This window comes from Bemisia tabaci, chromosome 10, assembly GCF_918797505.1.
Source record: "Bemisia tabaci chromosome 10, PGI_BMITA_v3".
Lineage (NCBI taxonomy): Eukaryota > Metazoa > Arthropoda > Insecta > Hemiptera > Aleyrodidae > Bemisia > Bemisia tabaci.
The window spans coordinates 11612715-11638568 of record NC_092802.1 but is presented as its reverse complement, the minus strand read 5'-3'; the positions used below and the strand labels follow the sequence as shown (position 1 = coordinate 11638568).

Below are 25854 nucleotides of genomic sequence, written 5' to 3'. Positions count from 1 at the left end.
CCCGGGTCCCGCCCCCGAAAATCCCTCCCCCCCCGCCACCCCAGGGTCCCAGCGCGCCGGGGCCTCTCTAAACAACCCGCGGAGCTCATCGACGGAGTTTGTTTAGAGAAGCCTCCGCGATTAATGATATTTCAATTAAATATTTTCGTTATCAATTTCCCGTCATAACGCCGCTTTCGAGTTTATTTACCCAGTTTTGGAGTTTTTTCGGGTTGTTTACGGGTTTGCGATTTCGCGCGGGCCCCTTCGAGCCGTGTTTACCCGTCGCGATATTTTTTTCGGGGTTTCCTTTTTTTTTCATAAATATTTATTTTTCGGGCCCGCGGCCGGTGTTAAGTGTTGTGCGAGTCGCGGAGTGTCTGTGGATTCCTGTTGCGGTCTTTGCGGCCGACCCCACTTTATCACCTTTGTGTTGATGTTTCGGTCGGGATCCCTTGGTCTCGGTAAATATTTACGGTCCTGATGCATAAATAACAAATACAACAAATACTAAGCCTCTTCCGCAGAAACGTAATCAGAACGCACTTTGCCTGTCATTTTGTTCTTACTTTCGGTGGGAAGTTGACGTATCTTCATCATAGGAATTTAAACATGAAAATTGTCCTCATAGTTAGGATATAAAACCAAATAATAAAATATTTTTTAATTTTAAAAAATAAGCAAGCTAAATGAAGTAGGCAATTGAGGCACTGGATGCGAAAAGGGCACTTCTTGGTTGCAGTGTTTCAGAGTCTCCTCTAGTATTTCATTCGTTTTAAGAAAAGTGAATGCATCCATTTCACTGAGAATTTTCCTGAATATTCCTCATGATTTTACAATTTTTTATGAAGAGAATTCTGGCAAAATCACCCATTAAATTCTTCTCCAAGGGTTTAATTAGCAACAGAGATTCTGAAACACTGCAATCGAGAAGTGCCCTTTTCGCATCCAGTGCCTCAATTCATAAACTTTCAATACGCAAGTATCATACATTGAAAAAAAAAAAAAAAAAAAAAAAACAAAAAGAAAAAAGGTTTTTGGCAACTTGACAAGGTCTTTCTCTTACGAATAAAGCTTTTAATACTCACTCACTACGGTATAGAGGGAAACAATAGGGTTAATTGGACGCATTTGAATGAAAAGGAACTTTATTTTAAGTCATTGTAACATATGAGCCTTGCCATTCATATACTCTTATAGATCTCAGGGCTCATGTTAGAATGGATACACTTCCTTTTGATTTAAATACGTCCAACTTACATAGGCTTTATAAAACACAAATACATTTTTTAATGATTTTTTTTATTATTATTATTTTTGTACTCACTATCTTTCTCTTTTCTTGTATTTGACCTAAATCAACACGCAGGTTTATACACCGTTTCCATCGCATGAAAAAAAATAAGAAACCTTTATCAACTTTTTTCCCCGAGCGTTTAAGTCTCTGAAAGTGCATAAAGAATATTGATGGCTAAATGCAGAAAATGCATATCTCAATGGAAAGGTTTAAAATCTCCGATTCTGTTTTACTCTCTTCAAGAAAACAAATTGCATGTATCATTGGAATTTTGTGCGTAATTGCGGCTCCAGTGTAACATGCGCAGCGGTAGGAGTGTTACCCCACTGTATAGATAGATAAAATTAAACAGATAATCAAAAGCATATTTCTACTTTCACGTGACGTGACTGGCGTTACGTCATAAAATGGTTAAAAATGATGTGCCTTTTCATACCTCCCCCTCCAATTATAAAAAAAAATGAAAAATAAAAAAAAATAAGAAAGGAGAAAAAAGGTTGAGCAAGGAATGAGAAAAAAACTCAAACATTTTTTTGTATTTCAAAAGTAAGCTTTCATTATTTTCATTGGAATGTTTCATTATTTGTGAATGATTACATGTTTAAATACTAACAAAAACTGGAATGGATATTTCGAGGAACTAATAAAACATACATGACTTTAATAAACGTACTGAACGAGGATGCTTCGATGAAAGTAAAAAATTAGGCAAGTCAAAAACTTTGGTAAACATTATACTTTAAAAGCTTGCTCTTGTCCAAGTCACGGTCTAATTTTCAAACATGAGGGTTACTTACATAAACATGAACGTTTGCCCGTTTATCATTCTGAATCAAACACGCAAACGAGAACCAACTTATCCATAAATATAGGGAATTTCTGTGTTTCTCCAGTCAAATAAAGAAATTGGTATATGGGTCTTTGATAGGAGCTACTTATTATAATATTTAAAAGAAAAAGTCGTGAGCAGTTGGTTAGGTTTTTGTGTCGACAATGGACAAAAAGTTGATTATTTGGTAATTCTAGCCTCCCAAGTATGTCGGCTTAAAACTTTAATTTGCATATTTTTAATACTACGTAATTTGAACGGCAAATTTTAGTACAGTCGAAACACCGATTTCGTTTAATACAGCTTCAAATGGGGAATGGTCGATAATGGATTATTCATGACTCACCACTTTTATGAGATCGGCGATACGAATTATGAACGCAATAATTAACTGTTCGATTTGGCTAATAAATTGCAATATGTCGCGTTCGCATACTTACAGCCGTAAATTTCAGGGTTCACAAAATATATTTTTTGGAGGAAAACAGCCGGAACCTGCCATGGGTCCGTTTTTTGCTAGAAATTGAAAGTGAAACCAGAAATTTAGCCAAAATGTGTTCGCTATCTTGATGCTTACACCCTAGGTAGATTTACCTGAAAGTCCGTAATCCTTGAACGACCTCTTTCAGCGGTGTTCACAATTTACAAATTAATTTCTTTCAAAATTTACTCTCCCGTAGATATCTGTAGTGCACTGGAAAAAAAAACACATTGGCTCTAGAGTCCAGACTCTTAAAAACATCGACAAGAAAAAATACTCTTGATTCAATCGGATTTTTGCTTGGATCAAGAACCAAGCCTCTTAATTTGAGCGGATTTCCTTTTGATTTAAGCAAAAATCTGATTGAATCAATAGTATTTTTTCTTGTCAATGTTTTCAAGAGTCTGGACTCTAGATTTAATGTGTTTTTTTTCCAGTGTGGCGATTTTGCGAGTTGGGAGCACTGTTTTCCATCCATTTAAATCGATCGAATATATCGATTCTAGGCGAGTGCCTCACCAAAAATTGATTGTTTTACCTACATTACCTACATTCAACAGTGTTGCCAGCTTTCAAGAATCGCTACTGGATATCTGCCCAACAATCTCCTTACGCTTAAGCAAATCACAGGCGTTGATCTCGCCGGAAAACTTGCACGGCATCAAGAGAGGACCGAAACCTTTTTGACTCGGCCTCGTCGAGTACTTACGTGCGATGACAACCGAATTGATGACGTCATCGGTGGGGTGAAACACAGACAAAGTCTCGAACCCCCGCAAATCGCAAGGCTCAACGATAGGATAGAGGAACGCCCTTGCTCCATTTGCACTCCTCAACATTAGGATAGAATTAGGCGCCATGTACTTTGCCAAATGCTCGATGATCTTAACCTTTTCCTCCCTGTTCATCCCCACCAATGCAGCCAAAATCACCACATCAAAGTCTTTTAAATCGCGCGTGACGTCTAGGATATCCGTAGAGCGGAAGACCATCCTTTGGGATAGGTCAAGATGTGACGTCACCAACCGAACTGCCTCCCGGTTGGCTATCGAACTGAGATCAAAGTTGTGGAAAATTGTGTTGGTGAGATACTTGGTGGCTAGTAAAATCGAAGTGAGGGGTAGTGGACCGGAACCAACGAATGCAACCTTTTTTGGTGCGTGGGTTTGGTGCCGTTTGAGGATGGTGAATTCCTGGTGGCAGAGCTTTAGGTAATTCGAGTAGTAAGGGAAGACGTGGAGATTGTCGATGGGGTTGTCGAAAGAGGAGATGATTTTGGCGTAGTGGGACTCCAGGAGGCTCTCGGCCTCCGAGCAGAGTTTGATGAGGTTGGATCGCGTTTCCTGGATTCTCCGGGGGAGGTTCCGGATGTCGATGGTGATCGGTGATAGGCACGTGAGAACGAGTTGCGTGAAAAGATGATTGGTGTCTTCGGAGGGTTCTAGGCTCTCCAGGCTGGAGATCTGATCGTGGAGGTCCGTGATTTTCTGTAGTAGTGATTCCTGATGATCGTCCATTTCGACGCTGCGCTGGGGAGAGAGAAATAAGAGAGGAAATCAATTTGGCTGAAACAAAATATATAAAAGATTAAAAATTGAATTGTTAATAAAACTAACTTCAAAAAAGACCTAAGCCATATGATAGCACCTCCATTAGCGGATCTAGCAACTTGGCAACACCGGATTTCCTCCATTTAAACCTATAAAAATGTATCGATTCTTGGAGGGGCCAAGTGCTCCGTCAAAAATCGATTATTTTGCGTGGTTTAAATGGAGGAAATCCGGTGTTGCCAAATTGCTGGATCCGCCTCTGTGTACCTCCTTCAACAAACACTGCACCTGCGAAGTCCAAATTGCAAGATTGCGAATCGGCAATACTTTTTTCTCTCATTTTCATTTAATTTCAAAATCTCCAGTTCCTTTCTGCTCTCTATATCAACATTCTCTCCTCAAAATCGACCATATTTTGCTCTCTTGCCCCAAAACCTATGCTACACGCATCAAAATTCAAAATTCCCTCCCTCAAAACATCCATCCTCTTGTGGGGAGCAAATCCCGCCTTTATGATCCTTAAGCTCCGATGATCCAATAGTAGTCACCGAAATTTTAAAACTCTTTAAGAAATTAAATTTAAAAATTTTAGGTTTCCTGGTCCCCGACGTAAATAGCCTGGTTGCTGCGCGTCGTGAATTATGTAACCAACCAACTTAATTATGTATAAATATATATAATGCAATAAAATAAAATACCATGAAATAAAATAAAATTTACGAATTAATTCGGTAGCGAATCCAAAAATGGATCGAAGACAAGCCCAATGCATTATTATAACTCAATGTACCGACGGCCAAAGTGCAAAAACCGCGTAAATCCGTTTGCAACGATGCAGACTCCCTGATGTTGGACCGCGTTTAGCAGAAAGGAAGCAAGCCACATCAACTATTGCCAAAAACTCGGCAGTTTCATTTTTTAGAAGAGAACATTTGTGCGGATCCCTTTGAATATGTTAATGCATTTGTTTCGCACTATGCAGAAAAGTCATTGAAATTTGCACAAAAATACGCACAATCGTTCTCATGTAAAAAATTATATCGCCCAATTAAACTTGGTAACAGCTGATGTGGTTTGGTTCCTATCTGGTTAACGCTATCCGTTTTTTCTCCGAAAAATTAGCTTATGTAAGTTCTTAAAAACTTCCTTGGATCTTTTTCTCCGTTAGCAGATTGTTTTGTATAAATTTCATGCTATAAAGATAGCTTGTTCCTCTTGGAAACAATAAAATAGGAGCGAAATTTTTGAAACGCTGCAATAGAAATACTTACTGTCGCACTTTGGCCATAGATGTAATAATGAATCATGAAATATTAGTCATAATTCAGGAAAACTTACAAATTAAAAATCATCAGATTATAGCAAAAGTAATTGGGTGTATAACCGTGATACTTCGAGCAAAGTCTTTTTGATGAAATAAAATGGGGAACCTCGAAATACACCCATTGTAAAAGAGGGTTTTTGAATCCAGAGAAATCATACAAAATTAAAAGGTATCTATGTATTGTGTAGGTTTAACTTTCAAATAAATTATTTTGAAATAAATTGAGTCGCATATATGGGCTAAACTTTTCAATGGACGCTTTTAGACTGTTTTTGTTTAGAGGAGGAAATTCGCTACAAATCTCAATTTTTGGTTCGATAAAATCGTGATCAATTTTCGTCGATAAAATCGAGATTAAATCGCCTTTCATCGCGATTTTCCTTTCGAAAATATCGCGATTTACTGTCGGGCGATAAAAGCGCGTTTTTATAAGATCGAGGATAATCGCTCAGAAGTTGATGATCCTGGCGATTTTATCGCCGATAATACCGCAATATATAGCGATTTTTCCATCGAGAAATGCTACTTGGGCCGTAGAATAGATGACTCAATTCAAGCGTTTTTCAAAAGCTTGTTAATGCTTTACGCATTTGACCTTCCACTGTAAAATGGAGCATAGTCCACAAAAAATCCTCTTAATTTTGGGACGAAACACGCACATTTTTTCGTACAATGCATCATCCAAGCATACCTAGCTCTGAAACGGTTTATTTTTTCCTGAAAGGGGAAAAATGATGGCTTCTAATGATGTTCTTGCTCTGGTCTGATACCTACATTTTTCAGAATTCGAAAGGGTGAATCTGATCTTTTCAAATCATAGCATTAACAAGCTTTTTTTGCGTGTCTGATGGACTAAAAAATCCCCTCCCATGCAATTCACATGCGTTTTTGCCTAATGGACATACGTTGTCGGTCCTCTGACGTAAGGGCGTATCTCAATTTTCAAGTGAGCCATGTTCTATGTTTACTTCCATGCTCTCTGGGGCTCATGTGGAAATCAAGATACTTCCTTACGTCAGAGGAGCGACGAATTACGGCATGAACTCTTAACTATGGCGCATCATTCTTTTTTCAATTTTTCTCAAAACGTCTAAGATTAAAAGTCAGTTTACTTAATTTATAGTTTCCACCTCGATCTCTTCCATAAAGTTCTGGAATGAAAAATGTATTGTGTATCGCAGACTATCCTGTGTCACAAAGTTATAAGGTTTAAATCGAATGGTCGTTTATTTAGATAGAATCTTCACCATTTTCCCTTCAATTAAATTTTCGAAAAAAAACCTTTTTTCCCTATATTTAAGAATTACGGCATGAACTCTTAACTATATGGCGCATCGTTCTTATTTCAATTTTCCTCAAAACGTCTAAGATTAAAAGTCAGTCTACTTAATTTATAGTTTCCACCTCGATCTCTTCCATAAAGTTCTGGAATGAAAAATGTATTGTGTATCGCAGACTATCCTGTTTCACAAAGTTATAAGGTTTAAATCGAATGGTCTTTCATTTAAAATAGAATTTACGTTATTTACCTTCATTTAAATGTTCGCAAAAACCTTTTTTCCCTATCTTTTCGAATAGATTAACAAAGCACTGAAAAGACAGGGGTCAGTTTAATAACTAAATGATAATGATATTTTATTTTGCCAAAAGGTTCATATATACAAACATGGCTGTTTAGTTAAAAACTAGCCAATTATTTCACCCGTCATGCAATATCAACATTAAAAAGACTTAGACATCTATACATTAAGTAAAAAATTAAATGATAAAGAGATCAAGATGCGCTATACGTTTAAAAAAAAAATGACATTCTTAGTATGTTAAAAGTCATGAATGCCAAAAAACCCTTTTTTAAGGCGACAAATTAAGAAAGAGAAAGACTTAGTTCCATTATCTTAATGACTAGTAATGAAGATCTATGAGATCACCCATAGTAAGAAGGTAAAATAATTTCTAGCTTGTTACATGCAATGTTTCAGAAATATAGGCAATACGACGCCACGACGGCCACGACGATGAAACCACCAAACCACGCATCTCGTTTGCGGTGTCTAAAAATCTCCGGTCCTGTTTTATTTACTTAAAGGAGAACAAAGCATCATAATTTGTTGAAATTTCCTCAGAATTTGCTTTACACAGGGAAGAAAAGTCACGAGAGTTTTTTAAGAATTGACATTGCGTGGTTTTTCATTTAAAAAATAAAGTAAAACGGGAAGTCTACGCTTCAAACACGAGGTACGTGGTTTGGTAGTTTCACCGTCGAATATGTATTGCAATGAGTTTTATTGCAATTAGAACTGTTCCTTCGATCAGTATATCTACTGATCGATGCAGTGGCAATAACTTAATCATCTAATTGCATGTTGCAATTTGTGCTACTGGGGTAGCTCCCAATCGGCAATGGAGATGTTGCATGTGCGAGGAATTTGCGATTTGACTGCGTTGATTCTTATGTAAAAGCTCGCGAGAAACACGATGGTCCCACTGGTTTTCTCTGAAATCAACTCCCAAGCTCAAAAAAAAGCTCTCAAGTTGAGACCAAAATGGAGGGGATATCCCACGCTATCCTGAGAGTCCACCTCTATATCAAAGCAAACTCTCCATGCAAAGATAGGGGAGCAGTACATTAGCAGGGTTGCCGTGTTTTGAGTTTTGGAGTCCCCAAATAAAGTGGCAGCCCTGTCAATGTATTTGCTCCCTATCTGTGCATGGAGAGTTTGTCTTGATGTAGAGGTGGACTCTCAGGATAGCGTGGGATGTCCCCTCCATTTTGGCCTCAACTTGAGAGCTTTTTTTGAGCTTGGGAGTTAATTTCAGAGAAAACCAGTGGCACCATCGTGTTTCTCGCGAACTTTTACACAAGAATCAACAGTCAAATTGCAAATTCCTCACACATGTAACATCTCCATTGCATATTACAATTTGTGCTACTGGCGTAGCTCACAATCAGCAATTCTTGCTAAAGAAGACTGAGTTCCGTTAATCAAGCTCCAAAGAACAAAGTGAACCACACTCGATCGCAAAAACTGATAATTGGAAGTTACTTCAAAGTAGTGTTGCAACAAATAAATCAAGACGAATTTTAATCATTTTCACCCCTCTCCTCACAAAAAATAAAGTAAAAATAAAATGATCTTTAAATTTAAATAATCCGTAAAAGAACCGAACAACACGAATCCACAGCCGTCGCATTTCTACTTTCAGCCCGAGCTCTGAATGTAAACGAACAGCCCTGAGCAGCGGCCGAGCATTCCCGTCGGCGAAGCCATGACGCCAAGTATGATCAAAGCCGAGGCACCGGCCACCACGGTGCTCCACGAGAATATCAACATCCTCCACCACCACTCGCATCACGTTTACCTTCACCCGAGAATCCCAACGCCCACCGAAAACCTTCACTCACGACTGTCAACTTCAGACGCGTTACACTCACGACTGTCAACTCCAGACGCGTTACACTCACGACTGTCAACTCCAGACGCGTTACACTCACGACTGCCAACATCAGATGCGTTGCACTCACGACTGCCAACTCCAGATGCGTTACACTCACGACTGTCAACTCCAGATGCGTTACACTCACGACTGCCAACTCCAGATGCGTTACACTCACGACTGTCAACTTCAGATGCGTTACACTCACGACTGCCAACTCCAGATGCGTTACACTCACGACTGTCAACTTCAGATGCGTTACACTCGCGACTGTCAACTCCAGATGCGTTACACTCACGACTGCCAACTCCAGATGCATTACACTCACGACTGTCAACTCCAGACGGCCTGCACCCGCGAGTTTCATCCAGCGATGCGCTGCATTCTAGATTGCCTACACCAACGGATTCGTTACACCAAAGAACATTAACGTCAGCTGAAGTGCTGCACCACCAGAGGCTGCCAACACCCACAGAAGCCACTTCAACGGTGCCTTCCGACTGTGCTCCAGCGTCTGGAGCCAAGGGGTCCAAAGCGACAGGGACCAAGCCCAAGTCAAACCAAGGGGTCCGCCGGCAAGAGAAACCGCCTTACTCTTACATCGCGTTGATCGTCATGGCGATTCGGAACTCGCCGATGAAGAAGCTGACGCTGAGTGAGATTTATACGTCGTTGCAGCAGGAGCACGAGTTTTTTCGCGGGAGCTATCAAGGTTTCATTAATATTTTTACTTTTTATCGTAATTTTTTGAGCAAAATTCAAACCCAGAAATACAGCTCAACAGGTATTGAACGCTGATTGGTTTAAAATCACCGCTTCTCATCAAAATCATCTGGACCGCGTTGAGCAGAAAGGAACTAAGTCAACTCAGCTATTGCCAAATTTAAGTGGGCGATTTAATTTTTTACGTTGAGACGGTTTTGCGGATTTTGGTGCAAATTTCAGTAAATTTTCTGCATAGTACGAAGCAAATTCCCTAAAATTTCCAAAGGAATTCTCACACACGTCCTCTTGTAAAAAATTAAAATCCTAACTCAAATTTGGCAAAAGCTAATGTGGATTGGTTCTTCTCTGCTGAATGCGGTCCATTTACCTCAAGTCCATTTTTCTGCCGTCCGAAGTAAAAATGACGAATCTCCATTCAACACTTTTTCAATTTTTTTCTGACAAAATTCTGTTTTACAAAAAACCTAACACATTTTCATCCTTCATTTTTTCAATATAACTCCGTTACGCCATTAGGAGCTAAGCATGAAAAAATGAAGCCTCATGTGGCAATTGAATTCTTTTGTAATAAAGCAGCACGCTTTGGAAAGAAGGAAAACCTTTTGAGCGGGCCACGGTTTTTTCGCCGTGGGCGGCTGTTGTGTGCAGGTGCATCACGTGCTTTTTTCGGGTTTTCCTTGTTTTGTTATGAGAGTTGTTCAGCAGCGACGGTAAATGGCGCGAGGATCACACTTTTGTGTCATGCCTCGGGTCATGTTCATAACGGCGTTTTAATGCCGTCTTGGATTTTGCAGGACGCTAAGTCGGGTACACTGACGAGTGTGATCTAGAGTCCCTTTATACCCAGAGTTACGACATCTCAATTCTGGTCGGGCTTGGTTGGGCTGAAAGTGGCCTAAAAAAATCCAATTCTGATTGGTTCTCGCTCATGGAGCCACAAAAGAGTGCACTAAGATGGCGGTGGCTCCGCGAATGTGAACAAAAATTAAAATGTATCCAAATTGTGATTTATCAAGAGTGAATTGTTATTTTTCATCGCACCAAAATGAAAACAGATTAAGAAATTATCCTTAAATCAATCTAATTTTATTTTATTGCAATTTCTTTGGTTAGATTTTGATCAGTTTTGTTGATGTTGTTGTTTTTGGATGCCAGACATCGCAGGATTCCTTATTCTTATCCCTCAATATCGTTTGTTTGGGTGCACACTTTTGTGACACCATGGCCAGTCCAGGCCAGCTGATAGTCGAGATGTCTTAACTCTGGGTATAAAGGGACTCTGGTGTGATCTATTGATGAGATCTAAAAAGACCCAATCCGGTATAGATTTCTCGGCGTGACCTCACCTTAATATCCCGATGCAAACTGCTTGAGCTGAGCACTCATGGTACTCATTAGAAGAAAAAAAATTATTTTTGAATCTAATCATAATTTACTGATCTTCTCGGCTATGTTTTCCCTGCGAAATGGTGTGGACCCAGCACCATATCGTCACCTTCCAGGCAAAGTATCACAATAAGCGCCATGCGACGTTTAAAAATTTCCGCCGCTATTTTATTTTTTACTGAGAAATTGTTGGTTGAATCTGTTCGAAAATTTCACTAAATTTTATCGGCAGCACAAGAGAGAATTCGGTGTAATTTTCGGACAGCTTCGTTGAACAATTTCCTCTGTAAAAAAATATAATGGCGGCGGAAATTGTAATTTATAGACGTCTGCATGGCGCTTGTGATCTTTGCCTGCGAAGGTGACGACGATATCTCCACCTTCCTACGTACAATTCGGGCCACTTCTTAGTTTTGTTTTTCCCCCTCACAGTGCTGATTAAATCGTTTGTTTGACAGGCTGGAAAAACTCCGTCCGTCACAACCTGTCCCTGAACGAGTGTTTCATCAAACTACCGAAAGGGATCGGGCGCCCGGGGAAAGGGCACTACTGGACGGTCTCCCCGGCCTCGGAGTCCATGTTCGAAGACGGCTCCTACCGGCGCAGACCGCGCGGCTACAAGAAGAAGTGCCAACCCTTCCAGCACCAACTCCCGCACTCCCACTCGCACGCTCACCCCTCCGTCTTCATGGCGCCCAACGTCGGAGCCGCCAACGTCAACTCCATGCTCCAAACCGTCAACCAGTACGAGCAAATGCAGGTGAGACCCATAAAATGACCGGTAAAATTCACCTGCGGGCTGATTATTGAAATTGATAGACAAAGCAACTAATTTGGTATGTTCATGTCCAGAGAATGGCAGGAGACACTGGAGACAGGTTGCCGAAGAAGGTCCTTGACTGGGTTCCTCCTGGGAGAAGACGCAGAGGGCGCCCAATGAAAGTTTGGAGGGAAGGGATTGAAGCGGAAATGTTAAGGTGCTCAATCCCCCAAGATTTGTGGCTTGAAAGAGAGCAGTGGAGGTTAGGAGTCGTAGAGCGCGAGGGAGTGCTGTAAAGCGACTTATATGTATGTATGTATGTATGTATGTATGTATAGACAAAGCAATATAGACTTAGAAGACAAAAAGGATATGGAGGGATCCTATTGGTGGAAGCGGGTGGTTGCAATGGACAAAGGACGTAGGTAATAGACTAACTAACGGCAACCCACGAGAGACCCGATAGTTAGTCCATCATTTACCCCCATAGTCTATAAGAACTGCCCATTTCAACCAACAGGATCGCCCTATACTTCTTATGTCTTCTTTTTCTATAGCTTTGTCTATAAATTTCAATAATCGGCCCGCTGTGCCGCACTGCCGTGCTAAGGAAGAACGCTGTATGAATATTCGAAGTTGCCAAATTTCCTTCGATGAAATGTTTATTTTTGGGGAAAGTTATGAATATTTTTCCTAGAAATTTCCGGGAACTTTAGGTGAAATTGCGAACAATATCTTCTGAAAAACTGGATGAAAAATATTCGTAAATTTACCAGGAAATTCGTGTTTTATCGAGGAAAATTTGGCAACGCCTGGAGTTTCATACGGCGTTTTCCCCAGAACGGTAGCGTAGTATCGTTTTCGGAGTGGGAAGCTTAAAAAATCGCGAAGAGCAACCCTAAAAATGATAGTTTTTTGGCACAGTTTGGACCGCGGGAATTTTCCGGAAACCGGACCGAAACGATACCCTAAGGCAGGCAAAGTTGCCAAATCGCCATCATTCTTGACAGTGCTTTTACAGCAAAAAGACGGGGAAAATGGACGTAAAAGTTATAACTTCGATGGGTTTTGGCTGTAAATATTCTTATTGGGCCCCCGTTCATATAACTGTGTTCAGCTTCAAAAATTTCGCCCGCACAGTGGTCCAAAATGGGTTAAACTCGTGGACAAATCAGGATTCTATGTCAAACTTTTTAAAATTGGAAGTAAAATTGTTGGTCTCCTGCAGAATTCATGACTAACAATGTTTCGATTGGTCCTCAATTCATTAGATTGTGTTCAGTTTTTGTTCAAATACATTGTGTTCAAATTGTCTACAATGTTAGAACAATTACATTGCTTTATCGCACAGTGGTCCAAAATGGGGGAATTAGTAGACAAATTAAGATATTCTATCGAAATTTTTGAAAAATCCTAACAGGCAATTCATTTATGATATATGACATCCACCACATATCGTATGGATTCCCAGTTGGTGTTAGAATGTAGAAGGTCAAAAAAATATTTGTGTTACCTCGGCTGATCGTCAGATTCTAAGGATCAAACTTCCTTTCGATGTGAGGTATCAATAATCATCACAGGTCGACTTTTTCGGAACAGAACTTCATAACTTGCGGGGAAAATGAAACAAGAAATAAATTTGAAAAAATTGTTGTTGGGGGAATAAAATGATGGGAAAAAAGTTTCGGAAGAGAAAATGTACTAAATATGAACTGTAGTATGATATTGCGCAGTTTGATGTTAAAAATATCGCACAAGTAAAAAAATTTGAGGTTCAACACACGTGCGACATGAGTCTAATGATGTGAAAAGATTACAACTGTCGTGTTTAGTTAGGACTTCGTAGATGTAGTGACGTCAACGATGTGCATCAAAACGGCATCAGTGTGCCGTATTATCAACATATCATGTCACGTTATGTCAGACCATAGTCATGATCTCTCTGAAGATAACAATGTTTACGGAAGAGAGATGACTAGAAATGACTAGAATTTGACGAGAAATCAGAGATGGGAATTTGGGAAGGATGAAAATAACTAATTGTAAGTTCTCGACTCTTATTGTAATTAAAAGCTATGGAAAGTAATTAAAAGTAAGTAACAAAAGTAAGTAATTAATAAAAGTTTGTTTGTTGGAGTTCTTCGGTTTACTGTTACACTGGATTCTGAAGAAAAGAATATTTGTATCCATCAAAATTTTATTTTTTAAAAAGGAATATTTTCCCCCCCATTATTTTCAATAGAGGACAAGTGTCTTAATGAGGTTTTTTTTTTTTTTTTTTCCAAAGATACCATTTAATTTATAAAATAGAATGGCGCGAATATACACGCATGGACTAACATTAACTTTTGCGGGGATTTGTTCTACAAATTAACTTATGTACAATGAGCAAACCACTAGTATCATAGCAAGCAGCGTTTTCTTTTTCTAAACGCACGCATTCATAGATCGACATGAGGTTCCAGAGGAAAATTGTGAGGCGGCCTCACTACTCCTTGAATTTGGCAAGTTCAGCTCTGATACATATTTTCAACACACACAGGAAAACCGCAAGGCACGTCGAAAAGGCGAGAAAAGTCGACTCATACATGCAGCTCGATTGTTGAATCGCCATCGAATGACCCTGATCGATAGATAGCTTTGCCAAGATAGGGATTTATCTATCAAGTTCATTCGATAACGATTCAAAAATCGGCCCGCTTTTTAGTTACAATTTCTCTTAACCGTAAAAGTTTTGTTAGCAGTAAGGCATCTGCGCTATGCTGCCGAATTTTTATTGATCAAAAAAGAAAAGAACATACGGATCGACTCTCATTTTGGTCGACTCTGGCGGGAATGGGGACTACAAATGATCACAAACAACGATTAAGATAGAGCAACTATTTCGACATGGCTGAGGTCATTTTGCCCATACGATAAAATGAAGGCGGGCCCCTATTATGAGAATGAGCCTGCTAGAACTCTCGCTAGAGCGTTAAGAACTAGATTTCCATGGAAAATGGCGCAAAAATCATGCCGATGACTTATGGGAAGCCTGAAATGTACTTATTTCTTTATAATGAGCATAATATACAATTTGCGGAAATCTGAGATTTCGGCTTCAGATATAATACTTTAAAAACAAAATTTGATAACTGTGTGCCACCCTACATCAAAACTTTACGCAGATCTGTAAATGGCCGCTGGCAGAGGATATTACGTTTTAAAATTTTTAATACGTGTCGAATTGAGAATCTTAAGAAATGCGCTAATTTTTCACGTAAATAGTGAAGTTTGGAGTTACTTTCCGACCCTCCTGACAGTATCATTGTGATTTCGAAATTGTGAGTCATTTCTTGTGAGAAATACTTAAAAACAACCAGGGCCGGATTTACCTACTTGCCGCCCCTTCTCATTCATTTTAAAACATCAATAAAAACCATCAAATGAACGTGCCGGAGGGGGAGGGGTGCATAAGACGCGTTTACCTACTCGTGTTGGATACATTTTTTTGCGAAAGCCCTGTCAACACTACCAGCAAAATTTCACGGACCTTTGCGTGAAAGTTAAGTTCCGTAAACCTATCTCTATGTGGACAAGGTCCTCCATTTATAAGAATTGGATCAAAAAATTATGAAAGAACAAACGTAAATGTGGTTTAAAAGTTTTAACTTCCGCCGCTGCGCCGCGCTGATCGCACTGTGATTGGCGCAATGCGTGAAGTATTCCTGCAGTCTTGTAGGCGCTATACGTTTCACGCCAACCGCTCCTGACCGCACTGTGTTTGGCGCAATGGGTGAAGTATTCATGCAGCCTTGTAGGCGCTAATATTTGTTACATGCCGATCGCCGTGCCGAGGGCTTGTCTTTTTCATCTCAAGTCCCCGTCATCATTCTTCTCTGCGTTGAGCTTCAGGCGAAATTGCGTGTTTAGTTCCTCTCTTCACTCTACTAATTAAAGATGCTATTTCTTGTATCACCGAAAAACGACAAAATTAGAAATTGCCATACTCTCAGGAAAGAGAGATTTCGTCTCCTTTTCTCATGGATAATTGTTTTTCTGAATCCGATTTTTTTTATACCTACATTTAAAAAAATTGCAAAATTTGCCGCCACGGGCCGCGGCCCATGTGGCCACCCCCTTAATCCAGTCCTGAAAACAACAACTATAACATTGTCTAAGATTTCCCCAAAGATTAAGGAACGACTATAGGTCTTCTCCCCAAACTCACAACCAGTCCGAAATACTGTGAATGAAACTCCACCCATTGACTAATTTTGCTCAATCTTCTCCCGTCACAATATTTTCACTCAGTGCTTCAACAGATCCGTCAAAAGTTCCCCGACGAACACAAAGTAGCTGACCAACAGGCCGAGGCTCAAGCCAATGAACGCCAACTGCAGATCCCTCAAGTCGAAAACCCTCGGCAAGTCTTGGTTGAACTCGGGGGCCGAAAAGTGTCTCCAATCGCCCTCGTATAGGAACTGCAGATTTTTCACCAGCCCGCTCTCTACGAACTGAGAGATCCTCCGGCTGAGTGCGTCATAGTAAATAGAGTTCTTCAAAATCCGGAACGTCATCGGGTACGTCAGAAAGCACTCTTTGACGTGGTGATACTGCACCGGTCTGAGAGCACCCTTCGGCTGCACCCAGAAGTTTTGGTGCGAGATCAGGAAATTCGGGATGCTGAAAATAAAAGCATCAGACTCGGCGGCCAGTGTGAAACTCTTCAAAATTTGCTGCACTCTATTCGTGTATGCTTGGTCTTCAGTTCCAGTTAGACGATAGCCAGTAGTCAGGTTATAATACTCGTAGGTACCTGCAAATCTTTTGTGTCCGATGAACATTTCCTCAATGAGTGCGCTGTAATACCCGCTACTCGTAATGAGTTTACGGCTGAGTTCGCTGTACTCAGCGTACTCATCGAGAAACTCAGCCTGAATATTCATATCTTGTGACTGGATGAGTATATCCGATCTCCTCAGCTCGTCTATAGTATCGATATTCGCATATCGAACTCGCTCGCTCAAGAGGGTCACCATCCCGTTCGTGAAAACCGTGCCGATGATCAGCGCTGCGAACGCCAGCACGAGGAAGATAATTCTTCCAGTGACGAAGCGGCCCAACAAAACTCTGAACGGAGAACCGCATATGAAGTAAGCGTAGACGGTGAGCGCAGCTGATGTCGCTTCGAAGGCGGAAGCATCTTGCTCTGAATACAACCCTCGAAACGCTGTATGTTGCGAGTATTGGAATACAATTTGGACGAGGAGTATTGCTACGACTGTTGTAATCACGAGGAACCACACGGTGTGAGTGAAACAATTGAAGGGCGCTAAATATTGCGGTATGAATCCAGAACGGGGAGTCGCCAGGCAGACAGTGCACGTATCGACCGCTGTCGTGTGATCGAAGAGGCTCTCGTCGAGAATCCCGAAACTGAAGTCGGGGGTCAGCACGTGCAAGTTTATGTCGTATTTCTGATCGATATCGAAACCCAGCGAATCGACGAAAAAGAGGCTAAAATCGTCTGTGTCCATTAACATGAAATCTGTCGCATCGTGCAGCAATGCTTCCCACTCAAAGGTCTCATAAATTTCCTTGGTCATTTTACCAACGCCGTCGAAGACATACCTCCCGATCAGTTTTTGCTTGGTACCTTCGAAGAAGTCCCTTCCACTCCCATCCGGGTACCTAAAAAGTATTTTACCGAAGGGGTCGTACCAATGGCAGGTGCACTCGCAGCAGATCGTTATTTTCTGGCCTTTGAAAAAGCGCCAGAAAAACTGAAATGTGAAGGACAAATATCGATACGTGTTTCTTTCCATCTCGGTGTCACTTAAGTTCTGATCTGGGTATCGCTCTTCTAACTTTATTGAACTGCGAACATCATGGAACCATTCCTTTTGTGAGCCCAAAATAGCAATGATGATGTAGTTTTTGTGGTTCCAAAGTTCATTCATGAACAAGCCTCTAGTGTGGTTGAATGTGCGATCTGTAAGCACAGATCCATCCTGTAGCTCTTCTGATGATATGAACAAGTTAAAATCGCAGAAATCTTTCGATTGCGGTCCAATGCGGAAATCACTCGTGCCCATCCCGATACAATATTTAGGTAATTTGTACGTTTTTAAGGATGAAGTTTGACCCCCTTGAGATTCATTTTTTATGACGAATCTATCGTAATATGATGGCGAGTTGAGAATCAAAGAAAATATTTCGCTGAGGCTGTTAACGAAGAACAGGACGTTTTTCGACTGATCGTTGTTGAAGAATGATTTTGCATTACTCTGATCGACTGAAACTGTTAATAGTGGCTCATGGTGCAATCTTTTGAAAAAGTTTCCCAGCGGTATGTCAGTGTTGAAGTTCACGACATGGATTGTCGATAAATTGGAGATTTTAGCGATTTTTTTACTTACCGCGAAAGCGAAGTTTAAGAATTCTCTTTCCGCGTGCACGTCAAACTGTGGGGTTTCACAGAAACTGGGAGAGAGTTTAAGGAGAGAACAAAGGGTCCAAAATACGAATAAAATTTGTAACATCTTTGGATGGTTAAAATGACCTGTGTTCAACACATTTTGTGTATAACTGCGTGTGACCTTCATTCGTCAAAATTGTATTATTTTTTACATCGACAACTCATGTTGAGTGACAACTCATGACACTCTGTATGTAAACAAATTCATGATTACCGTGAGAAATGATACCCAAGACAAACTTAGCGCATCAAGTTTAGAGTCTCACGTCAAAATTAGGTCAGTTGAATGAGAGGATTCTCACTGTAATCACGTTTTCGCGGCTATCCAGTTAATAATTTTTTTTTTAAAATGATGAACGGTATTAGGACATGTCCTGATGGAAAAGTTGCATTCCGATTGCTTGAAACGGCAGCTAAGAGCCTCTTTTTACAATTTTCATTCCGTGAAGCCACTCATAACACTCAAATTGTATGCTGATGTCCATAATACTAAACAAATAAAATCCATCCTTATGAAAACGCTGTCACATATAAATCATCAATGGCAGCATTTTTCTAATTCTAAAAACGTCAATGAAACTTCTCGACAGCTTCTCTTTTTACAAACCAACGTGAACGAGTTTTAATGTTTCGATACTCTACTGTGAAGAGCGTGAGGCTCACCATTGCGATATTATTACAAAGTGAAACTATATCGACGTATAAACAAGGAGCTTAAATTGCATATTCACAATAATGAAGGGGCGTTTACCATCTTGCTTTTGCGCTACTTCAATTTTCAAATAGGTACTTACTAAATGGCGATATTTCAATCGACATCGGTGAAACTGCAAATACGCGTATATGGTGTTTCAAAATTGTTGCTCTCATTTTATTTCATCCGAGACACAAACCAACACTTGAAAACTTCCTGAAATATTCTAAGAACACTCACCACGGAGGGAAGAATAATCAGGGAAGTTTTCACGATATGACGTTGAGTATTTCCTCATTTCGAAAATAAATTATAAGTTAGTCCGCAGCGCGCTAATCATAGATACGCGTTTTTTGCAGTTTCAACATTGTCGAATTATAAAGTGGTTTTAAATACGCGTACCTATGAATAATTGAACCAAAACGTTAAAAATAAGCGCTCCTTTATTTTGTAAGTATGCAATTTGAGCTACTTACACGTTGATATAGTCGTATCATGCTTGTTTTCTCGATATGCTTCATTATATTTTACATCATGAGTGTATGTACGTGGAGAAGATATGACAAAATGATCTAAGCTGCTAAAATACGTGTGGGCCGGATTAAGGGGGTGGGTTGCCACATGGGCCGCGGCCCATGGCGACAAATCTATAGAGGGTGGCAAATTTTGCAATTTTTTTAAATGTAGGCCTAAAAAAAATTCGGATTTAGAAAAAAAAAATCAAAACGAGAAAAGGCAACACAATCTTTAATTTTCTGAGAGTATAGTAATTTCTACTTTTGTCGTCTTTAAGTGATATAAGAGGTAGCACCTTTAATTAGTCAAGTTAAGAGAGAAACCAAACACGCAATTTGGCCTGGAACGGCGCGACTTACCTAGAGAGAAATGATGACGAGGACTTAAGATGAAAAGGAGAAGCCCTCGGCGCGGCGATTGGCATGTAACACATATTAGCGCCTACAAGACTGCACGAATACTTCACGCATTGCATCAAACACAGTGCGGTCATTGCGGACAGCGTGAAACGGATAGCGCCTACAAGAATGCATGAATACCTCACGCATTGCGGCAAACACAGTGCGATCATCGTGAGACGCATAGCGCCTACAAGACTGCGTGAATACTTCACGCATTGCGTCAAACACAGTGCGGTCTGCGAGGCGCGGTCGCGGAAGTTAAAATCATTAATCCACATTTATGTTTGTTCTTTAATAATTTGTACGTTCATTTCTTATGAATGGAAGGCCTTTTCCACACAGAGATAGGTTTACGAAACTTAACTTTCGCGCAAAGTTCCGTAAACTTTTGCTAGTAGTGTTGACAGGGCTTTCTCAAAAAATGTGTTCAACACCAGTAAACGCGTCTTATGCACCCCTCCCCCGCTGGCACGTTCATTTGATGGTTTTTACTGATGTTTCAAAACGAATGAGAAGGGGGCGGCAAAATACTAGGGGCCTATGGGCGGCAAGTAGGTAAATTCGGCCCTGTGTGTTTAAATGGGAAATGCCGCCAGATGACGTCACTAGACGGTGCATTTTCTCACTTTTACATATATTTTTATACTATTTTCCATATCAGAAACAAATTATAAAAAATACTGCGAAATCAGCTCGTTTAAGCACTTTTAGATAAAGCAATGAAGAATTTTCGTGAAAATTCTCCATTACGACTTCCACGGCCGGAGTTTTCTTCTCAGCGTTATTTGGACGTATTTCTGCCGGATGGAACTATGTGCATTAAGACATGACTCCTGAGACCCATAAAACACTGGAAAAAACACATTGGATCTAGAGTCCAGACTCTTAAAAACACAGACAAGAAAAAATACTCCTGATTCAATCAGATTCAAGCTTAAATCAAGAACCAAGTCTCTTAATTTGAGCGGATTTCCTTTTGCTTTAAACTTAAATCTGATTGAATCAGCAGTATTTTTTCTTGTCAATGTTTTCAAGAGTCTGGGCTCTAGATCCAGTGTGTTTTTTTTTTCCAGTGTATTTCTGCCGGATGGAACTATGTGCATTGAGACATGACACCTGAGACCCATAAAAATATATGCATAACAGGGCTCACATGATAATGCTTTTACATAATCTCATATCAATTTTCTTCATGTTTCAGGGCTACCAGGTGCAGAACGACTACTCCTCAGCGCCGAGTTGCGTCTCTCCGTCGTTCAACACGTACCACTACGCGGGCCTGAGCGGGAACCTGGAGTACGGGGCGCCATCGGGTGGCCACCACCCGCACGCCCCGGTCCCGACGCCCGTCTCGGCTGCGGGAGGGGCGCCCTTCGAGAGGGACCCCGTCTCCTGGATGTGCGCCTTCCAGAACGAGCCCTTCCTAAAGCCCTCCTTCAACTCCGTCCCCATGTCCGTTCCACTGCCGGTCCCCGTTGACGGCGGGGCCTCCAACGAGTATTTTCATCAGTACTCCCTCCCGCACTCTAATATCGATGGTAAGTCACCCGGTCGCGAAACTCGACGCAGCGCGGACAAAATTAAATTGCTGATTTGATAATTAAATTGTTAAAAAAGTGGCTGCAATATTTAGACGGAGATTTCACAACACAAAAATGCTACTTTAACCACTATTGTGCACGGGAAAAAAACACATTGGATCTGGAGTCCAGACTCTTAAAAACATCGACAGGAAAAACTACTCTTGATTCAATCGGATTTTTGCTTAAATCAAGAACCAAGCCCCTTAATTTGAGCGGATTTCCTTTTGATTTAAGCAAAAATCTGATTGAATCAAGAGTATTTTTTCTTGTCAATGTTTTCAAGAGTCTTGACTCTAGATCCGATGTTGTTTTTTTCCAGTGCACAGTGCGGTCAGCAGCGGTCGCCGTGTAACGCATAGCGCCTGCAAGGCTGCACGAATACTTCACGCATTGCGTCAAACACAGTGCGTTCAACAGCGGTCGGCGTGAAAGGCATAGCGCCTACATGACTGTCGGAATACTTCACGCATTGCGCCAAACATAATTGAACCACATTTATGATTGTTCTTTCATAATTGTTTCGTTCATTTCTTATTAATGGAAGGCCTTGTCCACGCAGAGATAGGTTTACGGAACCTAACTTTCACAAATTTCTCGGTACAAATTTAAGCATTACGGAGGGCAAAGGAATAATACTGCCTGACTGACAATATCAGCAAACAATATTAGGGTCGGGATAGAACACCATCGTTTGAGAAGCCAGTCAATAACTAAGTTTTCACTGCAGTTTTTCATTACCAACACCATTTAACGCCGTGCTGGTTTCTTTTGATTTCAATTTCTTTTTTATTTTTGTACTCTCTTAGCAGTTGATAATGGTATCGCGATACATCGAAACTTCCCGTGTATTTTTATGTATTTTAGCCTTGTTTCCATTGTTTCCTTGTTTCGCTTCTACCCATGTTTTTAGATTTTTTTTTTCTTTTTCTTTTTGCGTGTTATTTTATTTCAACCAGCATACATCATTAAATCAATTTTTTCAGGTTTACGAAGTTATCAAACGGAGAGGAAGCCTGTCGTTGCATCAAGTCAAGCACCGGTCAATTTCCTGCCGAATGAATCCTCTCAAGCGGTTTACTACAACGATTGCCTTAAATACTCATAACCAAGGGGATTGTTATGTTGGCGGGTAGACAAAGTTTTGGAAAGCCGTCATATTTAAATTATCTGGAGAATCGATACGTTTAGAAATCAGTCCGTGCAAGTTTTGGTGCTAGCTCCTTCATCGAATTTTGGGAAGAAAAGCCATGGTTTGATGGCTCTATGTTCAGTGATTAATGGATTTTGTAATTAGTGAAAACAAATAATTATGGATCAGATCTACTCTTTAACCTTAAATAGTTTCTTTTTTATGTCATTTGTACTTACTGTAAGTAAAATACCCGTGCCTTTAAAAATTCGGAATGTAAAATTCTTATAATTATAAAACATATTTTTTAAGGAAGTTTTACATATTTTTCTTCTATCCAGCGGTTCAACCGCGGTTGTAAAGGACTAAGTGGATGAAACTAATAACTTTCACTCACACTGAAAAAAAAACACACTGTATCTAGAGTTCAGACTCTTGAAAACATTGACAAGAAAAAATACTCTTGATTCAATCAGATTGAAGCTTAAATTGAAAGGAAATCCGCTAAGAGGCTTGGTTCTTGATTTAAGCAAAAATCTGATTGAATCAAGAGCAATTTTTCTTGTCGATGTTTTTAAGAGTCTAGACTCTAGATCCAATGTGTTTTTTTTCCAGTGCATGCAGGTAATTCTCTCGAAATCGTTTGCTCTATCCTTGACTTGTTACCAACACCTGATGTTGACGTCATAGTGAATAGTTGATACTATAAGCTGCGAATGGAGCGAGAGGTTCCGAAAAAAGTAGGTTAAGGAAATTATACATATGAGTGGAAGTAAAGCTTATAATTAGACGACAAGTGCAAACCGATTGGGCGCGTATGATAACTTAAATTTTGTTTAAAATCTGAGTCATGGCAAATTGCACATTGATATGGCTTCTAATCTGGTAGAACAGAATTTCAAGAAGCTTTTTCCAAAAACAACGGGGTTTGAATTCCGAACTTAAAATGGATCGCATTTATCAAAATAGAACCAACGTGATTACAGTGTTGTAAAATTGTTGCCTCTTCATATTTATTAAAGAAATCTCCCTGAATAGCAAATAGTTTTGGCTTCTCACCGAAAGATTGTTAATTTTAAAGGAAAATAAGTGCGTAAATTTTAATACTGTACTTATATTAAGTATTTTTTTTTTAAGAAAAGGAGAAGTTGCACGATTTTGAAACCACTGTAATTGCACTGGTTCCTTTTTGCTGAGTGTGATCCAAATCATCATTATTCCGGGCTCCGTTACATCAAGGAGTTTTTTTATTACATATCTGTACCCTACAGCAAAAAGGAAAATTCAGTGAGATTGACATTTAGAGGCGCAAAATGTTTTCCCGATCTAGCCAATTTAAAAAAAAAAATTGAAAAAAATTAATGGGAATTTACTCACTTGTACTACACTTAAAACTTGGGACAAGTTCCGACACCTTCGGCGTCAATCAAGTCGATTCGCGGCTGAGGATGACGCGAAGGGTGCTTAAACGCGTCTCGAGTTCGTCAAGTTTTATGTTTGATCCAAGTGATTAATTTTTTTTCTTCTTAAATTGTTGACTTGTGCGGCACCATTTACGTGTGCGAGGCTAAAACTAATAGTTCCGACTGAAAATTTTGCTAAGTTGAAATGAAGCTGTATTCGTTAGTCTGGTAAACGACGTTTTTTGAAAAACGCAGCAGGAAACAGAATTTTGAAAATATCCGCAATAAATCTCCAACACAGCTAAAAATTTGATGGCCTAATCAAGCGTTGACCCCAAGATCTTATGTCAAAAATTGCGGATTACATTGTGATGAGTGCGGCCAACAACCGGTTTCTCCTAGATCTCGAAACAACCGAAAAAGCGTATCGACGGTGAAACTACCAAACCACGTATCTTGTTTGCGGTGTTTAGAAATCTACGCTCGCATTTTATTTTTTTGAAGTAGACCAAATCAATATCATTCCTTGAAATTTTCACAGAATTTTCTCCGCACGATGAGGAAAAATCACACAAATTTTCAAGACTGGGCGTTAAGTTGTTTTTCATCTAAAAAATAAAGTATGACAGGAAGTCTGCGACGTCGCAAACCGAGATACGTGGTTTGGTAGTTTCACCGTGGGTATGTGTCTTTTTGCACTGAATAGAGAATTGGTCATTTTTATACGCAGTTTAAATAAAATAAATTTACCTGTAGATCCTGATTGAGGAAATGCTGATTTTAAGGAGCTGATTCCACACTTGTTGATAAGGCAGGACGAAGGCGCACACAATCTGAATCTAAAGTAACTGGTGCCGGGTGAGGCTGGAGATTGTCCACTTTGGACCAATGTCGCTATCACGTCATCTCGTGCATCGGACGTGCTCAGACAAAATATCTCAATGACCAATGGCAACAAAAATCGCTGAGCAGGATTTTCCTCAGAATGAGGGAGAGGGGTGATGGACGAGAGAAAAAAAATAAAACAAAGCACATCTTACTCTTTTTCATGAAAGTCTATGATCCGTCGCGCGGTCGAACACAATGAAAATATTAGCGCCCATGTCAAGTTTGTCACGGTCAAATACCCCATACTTTTACCACCGTTCTTTGGAGGAAGGCCGTCTGGCGCGACTGTCTGGATGTTGCTAAATTTCTTTTGATAGTACATTATTTAAGGAAACATTACTCTCTTCCCTTCGATTATTTTGGGAGTATTTGATTCGTGATTTAATTTAGTCCACTTGATGATTCTAGAGGAAAATATCCACGATTTTTCATAACGACGGTAAAACTGCAAAAATGCGTATCGCAGTTGCAGTGTTTCAAAATCTCCACCTCTCTTTCAATTTTTAAAGGAGACCCAATCAACATTATTACTCGGAATTGTCACATAATATTCTTCATATAGAGAATAAAAATCACCGAGGTTTTCAAGAAGTGATACGCTTAGTAGTTTTCTAAGTAGAAAATACAGCAAGGCAGGAAGTCTGCAACGCTGCAAACTGATTGTGAGATACGCGTTTCAGTAGTTTCACTATCGATAAGCAACACTATTTATGATTAATGTCGAAAAAGGAGAATCTCCTAATTGCAAAATCATAAATGGTTCCTCTCAACTTTTTGGAAAGAATTTGACCGAGAGTTTTTTTTTTTTTTTTTTTTTGAAATTTCTGGAGAATTTCTTCACTGGTTCTAAAAGATTTACAAAAAATTTCGAGGGGATATTTTGTTCCTTTTTTTTTTTTTTTTTTTTTTTTTTTTTTTTGAAAATTGAAAATAATCGGAGATTTTGACACGTTGCAATAGAGATACGCATTTTCCGAATTTACCCATTGCTATTTTGTTGGATTAAAGGTGCT

General features: G+C 39.9%; 3 protein-coding genes across 9 annotated transcripts; 1 reads left to right on the top strand and 2 right to left on the bottom strand.

Annotated features, from left to right (window-relative positions):
- The first annotated feature begins 55 nt into the window (after positions 1 to 55).
- Positions 56 to 23171, top strand: LOC109044733 (uncharacterized). Its single transcript, XM_019062581.2, has 5 exons — positions 56 to 443; positions 8665 to 9607; positions 11466 to 11767; positions 21040 to 21376; positions 22405 to 23171. The coding sequence occupies exons 2-5, from the start codon at positions 8728 to 8730 to the stop codon at positions 22524 to 22526; spliced, it is 1641 nt and encodes a 546-aa protein (XP_018918126.2). The 5' UTR covers positions 56 to 443; positions 8665 to 8727; the 3' UTR covers positions 22527 to 23171.
- Positions 1807 to 24858, bottom strand: LOC109044732 (uncharacterized). Of its 7 annotated transcripts, none has more exons than XM_072305536.1 (3): positions 24704 to 24857; positions 13281 to 13376; positions 1807 to 4151 (listed from the first exon to the last, which is right to left on the bottom strand). In XM_072305536.1, the coding sequence occupies exon 3, from the start codon at positions 4101 to 4103 to the stop codon at positions 3159 to 3161; it is 945 nt and encodes a 314-aa protein (XP_072161637.1). In that variant the 5' UTR covers positions 4104 to 4151; positions 13281 to 13376; positions 24704 to 24857; the 3' UTR covers positions 1807 to 3158. The 7 variants fall into 7 exon arrangements, with proteins under 7 accessions (XP_072161637.1, XP_072161638.1, XP_072161636.1 ...); XM_072305537.1 differs by having other exon boundaries at positions 1807 to 4115; XM_072305535.1 differs by having other exon boundaries at positions 1807 to 4110; positions 24704 to 24856.
- Positions 16032 to 17844, bottom strand: LOC140225662 (uncharacterized). Its single transcript, XM_072305274.1, has one exon. The coding sequence runs from the start codon at positions 17842 to 17844 to the stop codon at positions 16057 to 16059; it is 1788 nt and encodes a 595-aa protein (XP_072161375.1). The 3' UTR covers positions 16032 to 16056.
- Positions 24859 to 25854: the final 996 nt, after the last annotated feature.